Here is a 12,635-nt window from a genome sequence, read left to right as displayed (position 1 = left end):
CCGGGGATTTAGTGTTGATCAGAGATGGTCCAACCACGAGTCCTCATGTGTTTGGCTGGTACCCTCCTCCTATCACCAACTGGACTTAACTTTCCTATGCCACAAGGTTTTGGAACTGGAGATGCAACTCCAGAATTATTGTTTCTCTTTCTACAATTAACTGGATGTCTGTCTAAACCTGGTGAATTTGATGTTGGTTGTAGCTGGATGAGACACATAACTTCTCTCTTGTTTAAGGTTGCATAACTTACTCCTGGAGACCAAAGAACTAAATTCCCAATGCTGTCAGACTTTGAACCAGAGAGCAACACTCATCTAGGCTCTTCTCCTTTCTGCAGTCTGCTGATTTGTAGGTTCCTTATGGATCTAGTGTTGGAGGTGCATACATGCAGAGATCAATTCTTGGTTTAGGAGTTCCTCTTCCCTACTAATGCATATTTTTGAAGTGAAATATAGAGAGCCTTCTTCTTACTGCAGCCCTGCATGGGCAAGCATGTCAAGGCGTGCGACTCGTAACCTGAGGGTCGCGGGTTCGCATCTCCATCGCTCAAAACATACTCTGCCCCTTTCAGCCATGGGAGCATTATAATGTTAGGTCAATCCCACTATTCGTTGGTGAAAGAGTTGGTGGTGGGTGGTGATGACTAGCTGCCTTTTCTCTATTCTTACACTGCTAATTTAGGGACGGCTAGCACAGATAGCCCTCAAGTAGCTTTGTGCGAAATTCAAAAAAACAAACAAAAAACAAATCTTACTGCAGAGCTGACATATAATTCTAGATCCTCCTAAATGTTGGTTAATGTTGTACTTCCATTTGCACCCTAATCATTCAATACCAGGAGATCCTATTATTTCTCTGTCTTTTATTTGGGATTCCTCAAAGTTCCCACTCTTTATATTTTGGAGACATCCTACTACAGGGTGAAGAGTATATTTGGTTCAGAAGTGGTGCAGTCTCCAAGTGGAATATTGTTTTTAATTCTTTATCACACCTCATTTCCTTCCTTTGGGCACTTCCAAAAGGCAAAACATTTCTTACTGGCTCTTTCCCCAGTTCAGTGTGGGATTCTAGTTTTTTGTGAATGTCAGTATGATATTACATTGGAAGTTAAAATTTTCCTAAATGAAAAATATATTTCTGAAACATTTAGCTCTCTCAGATTTTCCACCCATCGTTCCCACTTACTGTGTGAATTAGTTTAGGTAGTTATGACTAATCGTAAAGTGATTAACATGTGCATGATTAGAAAGAGCACTAGTTATAACAGGGGTTGTGTTGCACTCTTAATGTTGAAGGGTTGCTGCATGATCATTAACTTAATAGTATGCAGTTATTGAGTAAAAGTTACAAGGTAAGTGGTAAGCAAAAATTTGTGCCAATAGAGGTCAGGCAAGTCAAGAAAGCTTTTTGTAAGGGAGATAAGTATCTATCAGAAATAAATTTTCAATTGATAAAAATATTTATGTTCATTTACTTAAAAACAATTAATTGCCATTATGTTACTGGAAATTACTAACAATAAGCTAGTTTTGGACTAATTTCTCTAAGCTCTTCTAATAATCTCCAACAATACTCTGTTATTTCAAGATTTGGCACTCTGCTAGATCCTGTCCATTTTATACATATGTGCCTTTAATAACTATATGAGGTATCCCTGATGTAATGAGTTCTTTAGAAAAAATATAATAATTTGTTTAAAAAAGTTAAAAATAGTAGCATTTGAGAAATTTTGTGTCACTTGTTAATGTTATACTTTTAATTAGGTTATTTACACTAGTGATTTTTTAACCAGTTTTTTTTCCCATTCTGGTTTGACTGCAAATAGAACCAGAGTTTACAGCTCCTTTTCCGAAAGTTTTGAAGTGTTTATTTATAGTTTGAATAAAATATAATAACAGTTATTACTGGTTCATTTTTTCTCATCAAGTAATGATGTATTAGTGTTCATGTCTTTATTTTCTTGAATAATGTTGCACAAAGGGTATGAAATACAGTAAATTTCAGGTAACTTGTTACTCCAAAGGAAAACAAGGTGATGTTATCCATCTGCATTAGTAAATCCACTTCTTATCTATAGAAATGACAATACCAATGTTACAAACTTTAAAGGAAATTACATCAGTCTAAACCACTTTTTTTTCTTTTCTTCATTGCAGTTTCTTTTGTCCCAATTCTAGTTTCAAATTTTAAAAAAATCTCAATTTCCTACTAAAAACATTTTACAAGTAATTAGTTGTGTAAAAAAATGTTTATTTTCACTGTAGGCATTCAACAAATGTATTTTAGGTATAACAAAGAAAATGAAGTATGTACATATATTATTTTACATACAATTTTGTAATTCACATTTGTAAACTGAAAATGTATGACTCAAAACATTCCTATAATCATTTTTTACCCACTTTACAATGTTTAGAAGTTACAAACAGAAACTGTTTGCATTAGGTGTAGATTGCAGTATCAAAATTCTTCATTCCAACTTATTTGATTTAAATAAATTCTACAATGAAAAAAATAAATTGAAGTATGATAAACAAAGTACCAATTTGTATAATGTTTGAGCAGCTTGCATGCATGCCTCACAGAAAAAAGTTCTTTAATTTAATTTATTTTCAATTAAGTTTTCTGTCTGACCCTGAATTTTCATATATGAGTTTTGGTTACTTTTGTTTAAAAAATCTATAACAATGAATAAAAATAGCATATAAATAAAACAAGAAAATATAGCACCTTAAGCATTGAGGGTGTTTTGTTCTTAAGTGACCTGCTTTTGTAAGCCATGTTTTCTGTAACTGTGCTGGTTGTTAAAAATTAATTCATGTAACCTTCAAATATACACTTTAAAATGTGAACAGTAATTCAAACAGTAAAAGTACCAAATTTTATCTATTCTCAATAAACTCTACTTGAAAAAAATGACACGTTCTACTAAAATGATTTAAAATAAAGACATCATAATTATACAAATTGTTAAATGACCTTTCTGTTCATTGTTAACATTTACTGTAAATGAGTTAAAGAAAACAAGCTGGAAGAAAGTAATAAAAAATACATTATTAACCAATAAACAAATTCTTGTATGTTGTTTTTGTTCAAGGACAAAATAAATTAATTTCTATTCTGGTTTTTTTTTGTTCCAAAAAATACTTTTCTCTTTGTGTATCCTTTTGATACCAATCTCTGATTTAGTCAAAAATATAGTAATGAATTGGTAACAGTTTGAAATTATAGCTTTTAAAAACTCTTTTGAAAATTCATTAATGGTGAACTTTTAATTAGATATAATGTATTATTTAGAAGCAATATTTAATAATGATGTAGTGACAAAATTTGAAAATTGTAGTTTTTTTGTCAAAAAGTGTTTAGAAAAAGTCATTCTTGTTGATATTTTCAACAAAGAATTAAATGTAGTTTTAATTTTGTTACAAAAAGATTTCAAAATTTGTGTTTTTCTCTTAGCCAGATATCAGTAAGTTTGCATCTGATCTTCTTCCACTGTTGTTCAACTTTCTATCACAGCTAAGTCAACAGCTACAACATGGAGGAAAAGATCCAACAAGTCTTTCAAAGATATTTTATGCTTTAGAATCTTTTTGTGAAAACTTAGGTAATTAGGTTAATTAAGTACTTAACTAATGAATAGATTTACCAAAAATTTATACATCATTTGTCATTTTATATTTTTAGTTTCTATGACACTACCTTATTAAAAAAAACAAATTATACTGTAATGGAGTTTATGCTCCAATAATTTTGTTTCTGGCATTTGTGCTGAATGTAATTTTTATCATTACACATTTCTTGAGTTAAGAAAAAATTAAACAAATATTTCTTGAATGCCTTGGACGTCCTGTAAGAAACTCTGTATTCAACATGCCAGTTATAAGCATTAATTTCTATAATTTTAGTTTGTAGTAAGAATCTGTAGTGTAATATTTCTTAACCATTCTGTATAGGTTGATAGAAAGGGGTGTTTTTAGATGCTCTGTTGCTTCTAACAATTTTTAACTTTTCCAGAGGAGAATCTGATTTTTATAGTGTAGCAAATTGTTGTATAGTGGCAATAAAATATAAATATTGTATATTTATAATCTGATATGCTTAATAGACAAAATAAAAGTTTTATAATTGCACTAAAATTTCAAATTAAATTAACTACACTGTATTCATGGATATAGTTAGGTTTAAAGTGATATCATCAAATTAAAGTCAGATAAAGATTGAAAGAAATAAGTTGGCAGATGGCAGACTTGGATATTGGATATATTTAACTAATATTTAACACTCCTACGAAAAGACGTTTCTAGTCCTGATTTCTCCAAGCCCGTTCCCCTGGCTGTGGTTTCGCTAGATAGTAGATAGGGACAGTGGGAATCTCGTTAATCCAATCATTAATGGATTTAAATGGCAATTTCATTTAAATACAAAATTATTAGCCTAATATTAATAACCTTTCAAGTTGCTCTGGGGCCTATTAGGCCCCACTTTTCGTAGGAGTGTTAACAAAAGTTAGTGTGGCCCTGCATGTAATGATATCTGCTGTATTTGATACTTCCAACTTTCAGTATATTGTGTGTATTTTTACAAAATTTGGAAGTCTTTCAGTTATTATAAGCCTTTCACATACAAAAGGTCATATTTTTTGGCAAAATATTTTTAATAGACTAAAATAAGGATTTGTCCATAAATATATTGTGCATTTGTTTTGAATAGTTTTTATGCAAAGTGATTTTCATGTTAAGAATACTTTTTCTCTTCTCAAAAATCTCATATTTCCATTGTAATAACCCCTAAAACATCCTAAATGTATTTCAAACTTTGTTATGAATAACACTATTTTATCTGTTTTTTCTATCCTATCTTTATATGGGATCAGTAAGTATGACTAACCTCATAACCACAAAAAATGAAATAAATGTAAAATACCCTTTTTTCTTACTAGAATGACTTCAAATTATAATATGAAACATTAGTTTATATTAAGTATCTTTGAGATGGTAACACTATATATATATATTTATAATGAAATTTTATAATTATAGGTTGTAAATCACATGGGGTATGTGCATCTCACTTTACACTGTTATATCACATTACTTTTAAGCTGCTTAGGTGCTTGCCTCATGAAACCTCTTTATTATATTATTATTATTTATTTTACCTAATCTAATCTTAACTCACCTATTTTTGTATTTTAGTTGCTTGTATAACAATAATAGAGTAAACATGAAAACATGTTGATTTTTAATGACAGTCAACCTAACTTCTTTTATACTAATGATAGTAATGCACTAGAGAACAATAACTAATAACCTACTAAAATTAGACAATTTTCCCTGACTCAAACATTTTATAGCTTTCTAACTATGCAAGAATACTTATTACAAATTCATCCAAGTTAGCTGTTGTGATTCTGTTGGGAACAGAGCCTGTACTGTGAATGAAACTGACAGTAATCTTTTCACAACATAACAATATACAATATAATTTAATAGATGAAAATCTTAGCTTTCCGTTGGTTATAGGTAGTGTATAATTAAATGTAAGGGAGAGCTAACTGTTAACAAATCTTAAAAGAGAAGATGTGACAGGTGGGTGTGGCAGGAGGAGTCTCACTTTCTGTTTGATAGCTCCGTAACCAGACAAATTAATGACTGTTAAAGTTATGATTTGTTTGAGCAATGACAATTTTATAATGAGTAATTTACATTTAATTTTGTACTTTTTGGAGGGGTGATGGATAAAATAAAGAAAAGAAGATGCCTACAGAAAATATCACACAAAGGGAAATTCAGAATTTATTTTAATATTGTCTTGTAAAATTAACAACTTAAAACATATATACTCTTAAAATATGGATTATTAGCTAAGATATTTGTTATACTAATTGGAATAACATAACTAAAAGCTAGTTTAATAAAATTTTGAAAGTAAAACACAAACATTCTGTCATGTACTGTAAAAGATACCCAAAGTAATCTAATTAAAAGCACAATTATTGTGATAATCATGTGATGGAGACATAATGGTTTGTAATCTGCTTGAACAACATTTAAGTTTCTGGAAAATTCTATTATAATGCTCCTGTTTTTCATGTTCCTTTCCAGTAGCAGGTCTTTATTGGATAAAGATGTCAAAATTCATATTATCTATTGCTATTGTATTATATAAATATATATTTTAAATTTGAGCTATTTGGTCAAACAGCTAAAACTACTCCTTTATAAACACATACAGTCAGGAAAAAAATGTAGAATACAGATAAAAAAAACTAAATGATAATATTATTGAAGCCATGAGATACTTTATTTGCACTGAAATTTAATATGTAATTATCTTGCAGAGGAAGGTCTAGTTCCTTATCTTCCCCAGCTAATGACACACCTGTTAACTTTTCTTACGACCTCCCAATCTGTTCGTGTTCGAGAACTAGCTATCAGTGCAATAGGAGCTGCAGGTAGGTGAATTTATTTATTTTTAAGTTTACAGTAAGAATAAATGGTTTGTAAATGAAGAATAATCACTAGAAAAAGGTTGTTATTGGTTTTTGTTTCTGAGGAATTAAATGATTTTAAGAGAAATCATTTCAATTTCTGACATTCCATCCAATTTTTATTATTGAGTTGCCCATGTCTAATAAATAACAGTTAATGAATGTTGTATGAAATGTTTTTTGTGTGACAAATGAAATTCACATTATATACAGTAGGTAGTTTTTACTGATGTTCCAGCTATTTAGTGTTGTCAAAATTCATGCACGTTCATAACAGCGTGTAATATGCCATAACCAAACATAGCTGAAATTTCGATGATGTGTAATAATTTTTAAAAAGTGTATATTCAGTGAATGTAAATAAAATATTGAAAAAGATTTTTTATATATATATGTATGTATACATCAATTTTTTATATTTGAAATCACTTTGAATTTTTTTATAGACAAAACTAGAAGTTTAACCATCTTGTTTAGCTTTTATCAGGCAACATGACAAGCTTAGCTAAAAGACAATAGTTTAACTGATTGAAATTTACATACAGACAATAACAAAAATAATAGGTAGTTTCTCAAAAAGTTCTGATCATCGTGAGCATTTCATAAATAATTTATTTATGTAATTTACAATATTTTCATTGTAATAAGACATTGTTTGTTAAACCTTAACTGTTATACTTGTAGATAGTATATCATTAAAATTTAACAGTTAATAGTATTAATGCTATAAAAATTTTTTAAAAAAGTAACAGTTAAACTTGCACATGGAAAGATGAAGGTTTAATTATACTTTTCATTTGGTATTTTTTAGTTTTAGCAAAAAATAGGTGATTTGTTCATTTTCTCATACATTTTGTACAGAAAACAATAACATATTTAAACAAAGATAAATCACACATGGGTAATAAGTTTATTCCCTTTTTAATTTCAAGATTAGTGATTTATCTTTTTATTATAGGAAATGCAACCAAAGAAGCACTGCAGCCTTACTTTCCTCAAATTCTTGAACAGCTGAAAGTTTACTTGTGTGAACCTCAACCTGGGGAATTACTACCACTACAAGTTCAAGCAGTTGGTGAGAACTAAATTACCTTATAAAAAACACTTGTTATAAAATAGAAACTTGAAGAAATATTCCTAATTTCAATATTATTCAAGATGTTTATGAATTATGCGTGTTATGGTAGTTTTAAGATTAACATGTTTTTTTATGTTAAAATCACATGATATTCAAGATTTCAATAGAACATAATACGAGATAAATGAAAACTTAGTTTGATTTTTTCTCTTGTCAGACACACTTGGAGTCTTAGCAAGGACTATTGGCAGAAATCATTTTATTCCTATGGCAAGTGATTGTATGAATATGGGTTTATCTTTAATTGACAAAGTCCATGATCCAGACCTTCGCCGATGCACGTTTGTATTGCTAGATTTCTTTTTATGCTTGTTATTAATATAATTTATATTTTCATTGTTAGCTACAATTTTATGATATATGCCATATTTTTCAGTATATAAGATGCATTGTTTTCCAAAAAAAGGGTTTCAAAACTCCCTGCATAATATACGCCAAAGGTAAAACATTTTATGCCTCCCTAGGCATATTGTACCTTGTATAGCAAGGACTAGAAACTAGTCTGATCAACCTTTACACTTCCCTTGTTTTTTTCTTCCCTAATGTGTGGAAACTGTAATAAAGGTAGTTAAAAAATGTGATGTGAGCAATAGCCTTAATGGCACCATAGATGATATTGTTGTGGAGGACAAGTGAGAATAAACTTCCAGAACTTGTTTTCAGTGAATTCAGTGATGCAAAAGAAGATTTTGAAAATTTTCATATGAATGAACAATGTTTTGATGTAAATATATGAAAGAACCTTATTTTATTTTATTGTGGACACTACTTTTGAAGAATTCTAAGGAATAATAAAATATTATGCTGATGTTGAACAAATAAATAAATAACTGTGATTTTTTTTCCATGAAGAAAGCCTTGAAATTAGGGGTATGTCTTATGTACAGAAAAATATAGTAATGAATTTGTACAATTGTAACACGATATTGTTTGTCAAACCCTAAATGTTATACATAGAGAAAGTATATTATTGGATTTTAACAGTTGTGGTATTTATGCTCATTTATTCCATAATGTAATAAATATGATGCTGTACTTTGATCTGCAAAAGGAAAATTATCAAGAGTTTACTTTGAAGAATTATAGGAACAAATCTAAATAAATCTGTTGTCATAACCCAGGAAAGCAATAAAAGCTGTTATATGCACTTGTATTTGTTATTTTCATGTACTTTTTCTGTCTTCCAGTTTTCATATTTTATTTGCCTAAGTTTTAAAATCTAAATGATTACTAATATTTTTTTAAAATAAAACTGTATTGTATCTGTTGTGTTGCCTAACTGTAGAGAAGTCAGCAATGTGGTATAAGATGTAAACTTAAAAAATTAGAAATTACTCTGAATGACTTTTTTTTTTTTTCTGGAATGATTGGATATTAGACAATTTACACCACTCTTTATTCTTAAGACAAATTCATTAGACTTCCAGTTTGAGTTATTTTATTGCTTTACAGCTGCATGTAAATAATCCCAGAATTTGCCAAAAGCCATTAATCAGAGCTGGGCAGCTTTGTGTAAACAAAGAATGAGTTACAAGTACAGCATATTAGAATTACTGTTTCACCTTATGGTGTGTTCATGTTTATTTAAAGGCACAACATTAGGTCAAGTTTGCCCTTACATCAACAGGGTTACTTATCTAGTTTTAAAAATAATGAAAATGCTGATTAATGTATTCATTGTGAGTAAGTGATATTAGAAATTGATAAGCATAATATGGATGGAAATGTTTAAAAACATACATTAGTGTTTTATTATTTTGAAAAATTGTAAAACCTTGAGGCCTTATATCTTATTTCTTTAAATTTGCAAAGGCTTTTAGATTTTAGTGTACTTCATTGGTTTTATTTTAACTATTGCAATGCAGAATGACAAATTCATAACAAAAGTTTATTTTGGGCATCATTTTGTTTTGCAAGCTCAGGTCAAATATGGCATATAGAACGTGAAAAGTGACTCAGCAAGAACAGGTGGTTGGGGCTTGACTCACAATCTGAGAGTCATGGGTTTAAATTCTCGTTACACAAACATACCTTTTCAGCCCAGAGGGCATTATAATGCATGGTCAATCCTCTTTTACGAATGAATAGTAGTAGCCCAAGAGTTGGCAGTGGGTGGTGATGACTAGCTGCCTTCCCTCTAGTTTTTCACTGTTAACTAACACAGATAGCTTTCATACAGCTTTGTGTGAAATTCAAAACACACCAAACTAAACATATGAAAATAAAATTATTGCAACATATAAAGTGACATTTTATAATGAATTTCACTTGAATTGAATCCAGGTTTGATTATGAAAAACTATAAAATGGTTACTTTTTGGAAATATTTTGCTATCAATAGACACTTCACAATAAATATAAAGGCTTTTATAGTTGTGTCTGAAAATGACATCACATTTTTATAGTTAAATCATCATATTAAAATAATTTTGACAGATTTTTAAGTTTATTTTTTTAAACAATGGAATATTTTTTTTGTTTCAGTAAATAAGAATGAAACTGGAAAGGTTTTATGAGATTGAGTCTGCTCAGCAGCTCAGTAGATAGAAAATATTTTACATTGAACGTAGCCATTAGTTTTAATATTCAAGATAAATAACTTGATTTTAAAACTTGAATGAACAAACTAATTCAAACATGCAATTGAGTGTGTAATAATAGTGTTGTGTGTAAGTAACTTACTATAAATTTTTCTATTACCCATAGATATGGTCTCTTTGCATCAATTTCAGTAGTTTTGAAAGGCGACATGAGCCCGTATTTGCCAGTTGTAATGGAAAATATGATTGATTCTCTTCAATCCACTGAAGGAATTGTGGTAAGTTTAATTACTGAAGATAAGACTGATCAAAATAATGGTGGTGCTTTAACAATGATTCATCAAGATTGTCACAGATAACTTTAAGTAAGTGGTGTGCCAAATCTCTTGATAAAAGAAATGAATAATTTTTGTTGAAAAAAAGAATGTCTACAAAGTCAAATTTTATGAGGTAATGAGTAAAACAATATAGTATTTTTTACTTGAAGATTTGTTCTACATTAAAGATATGCAACTGCATAGATCTAGGGCTGTTCAGAAATCATAAATGAGCTGTTCACTTCAACTCATTCTGTCACTGAAAAGTAGGAACATAACATTTGTCCAAATGTAGTGGTCCCTAAACACATCTACTATGCCATATGTTTCTCATGTTTCAGCACAGAACTGGCTGAGATTACAGGTGAGAAAGACTGTTTCTACTGCCATGGGTCCATTTTAATGAAATTAAACAATTTTCTCTACAGCGCTAAAGAAGACATAGACAATTTCTTAAACCTTCTCAAATAAGTAATTGCATTGAAAGGCTGGATTCAGACAACAATTGCAGTACTTGAGTCTGAGTTAGATGGACTGTCACTTGACTCAATCATAAATTTGAATAAGAAACACCTTATGGACTAGGATACAGTCATGATCAAGTTTTGTTGATGTTTCACAGTGGTGGAGTTTCAAGTTATCTATTGAATTTAGTTTAAGGTTCAAAAGAGGTACACTACTGAGAGTTTTCCATGAGGATAATCTGTGCCATTTACATGCTGGGAAAGTATATCCAGCAAATTGTGAGGATATCCTCATAGACTAGTTCACTGAGTAGCTACCATTCTTACCATATAAAGAAACCTGTATTTACAGATGCAGTGGTTGTACCTTTACCAGAAAACCCTCCTAAAGTAACTAGATAATTATTTTAGAATTTCAATAATAATACTAAGTTATAAATAGCTTTTTAAATAATTATGATATTTTTGAGTTTCCATTTCTCTTTAAACCTAAGCAAGCAAATTAATTCAAATGTTCCAGTAGATACAAGTTTTTTGAATGGGTATCTAAATCATGCTGAGCTCAAGCTTCAGCAAGGGTAAACCAGCAACCACTATATTTTAATGCTAAGACACAAACCTACTGGAGACTAGAGAGTGAGCAGGACTTCTCTGTCCTTTCCATAATTTTTGTTCTGCAGCCATTACTACTGCTGTTTTCGCCTAGATGATGTCTTGAAAAAGAGGATTGATACTTTTGCATCTGAGTCACTTCAAAGTGAACTAGACAAACCAAATAGGCAATAATTATAAATGAGCAACTTGCTTTTTGGACCTTCAACATGAGTGAGCACAACACATAGCTTGTGGCAAAATGTTTGGTGATATATGATCCACCCCTAGAGTAGATTTGCCACAATTTCCAGAAGAATGTGTGAAATGGTTGAGGTCTGAAATGATTGACATGTATGAGTTCATATATCAACAGCCAGGAAGTGCTTTCATGTTGCATATGAGGTGCTACAATAACAGTTAACTCTTGCCACAGGCTCAGTCATTGACTAACTTCATTACCCCAACTTAGGGCATATTGGCAGGAGTACAAAATATACAGTATAGCTAATTAATGAATAAACATTTGCTCTAAAATTCTCATCAGTGCTATTAGTGTAGCTATCAGTTTGGCCATCAATTCTTATTACATTTCTTTTAGTCACATGCTCAATTTGTTTTTGATCACATGTTCTATTCATACCTAATTTGTTTTTCATTATATATATTGACTTTGTCAGTACACACCAACAAACCACTATAAGTAAGAAAAAGTGACACTTCATAGTAATCAACACTAGCTTTAGGATTGCAACCTTATTATTTGGAACAGACCCATACTTTACAGAACGAACCATATTCTTTATAAAATATATAGTAGTAGTTTTTCTCTCTCAAACAATGGTAATAACACCATGGAAAATAGATGAACCCTTTCCATATGGATCACAGATGAAAAGCCATGTCATTGCAGTTGTTGACACTTAAAATCTTATTGAACTACTGTTTTATAAATTTATCTCATTAAGTTTAATGTCAATCTAGAGATTATAATTCAAATTTCCTTATTATACATTATTTAATTTATTAATTTAAAGGTAACTATTAAAAAAAACATCTAGACATCAATTTTTTGTCTTCCATGTGGGAAA

At 30.0% G+C, this 12,635-nt stretch overlaps 1 protein-coding gene across 2 annotated transcripts in view; it reads left to right on the top strand.

Annotated features, from left to right (window-relative positions):
* LOC143249333 (importin-4-like) overlaps positions 1-12,635 on the top strand; it is a 94,115-nt gene that overhangs the window by 43,241 nt on the left and 38,239 nt on the right. For both annotated transcript variants that reach the window (XM_076498985.1, XM_076498996.1), the window contains exons 15-19: positions 3,461-3,608; positions 6,345-6,458; positions 7,453-7,569; positions 7,790-7,913; positions 10,339-10,450. In XM_076498985.1, coding sequence (XP_076355100.1) covers positions 3,461-3,608; positions 6,345-6,458; positions 7,453-7,569; positions 7,790-7,913; positions 10,339-10,450 — 615 coding nt within the window. The remainder of the gene's footprint in view (positions 1-3,460; positions 3,609-6,344; positions 6,459-7,452; positions 7,570-7,789; positions 7,914-10,338; positions 10,451-12,635) is intronic.

Source organism: Tachypleus tridentatus, chromosome 1 (genome assembly GCF_004210375.1).
Source record: "Tachypleus tridentatus isolate NWPU-2018 chromosome 1, ASM421037v1, whole genome shotgun sequence".
Taxonomy (NCBI): domain Eukaryota; kingdom Metazoa; phylum Arthropoda; class Merostomata; order Xiphosura; family Limulidae; genus Tachypleus; species Tachypleus tridentatus.
The sequence above is the reverse complement of the archived record's forward strand: the minus strand, read 5'-3'. Positions and strand labels throughout refer to the sequence as shown.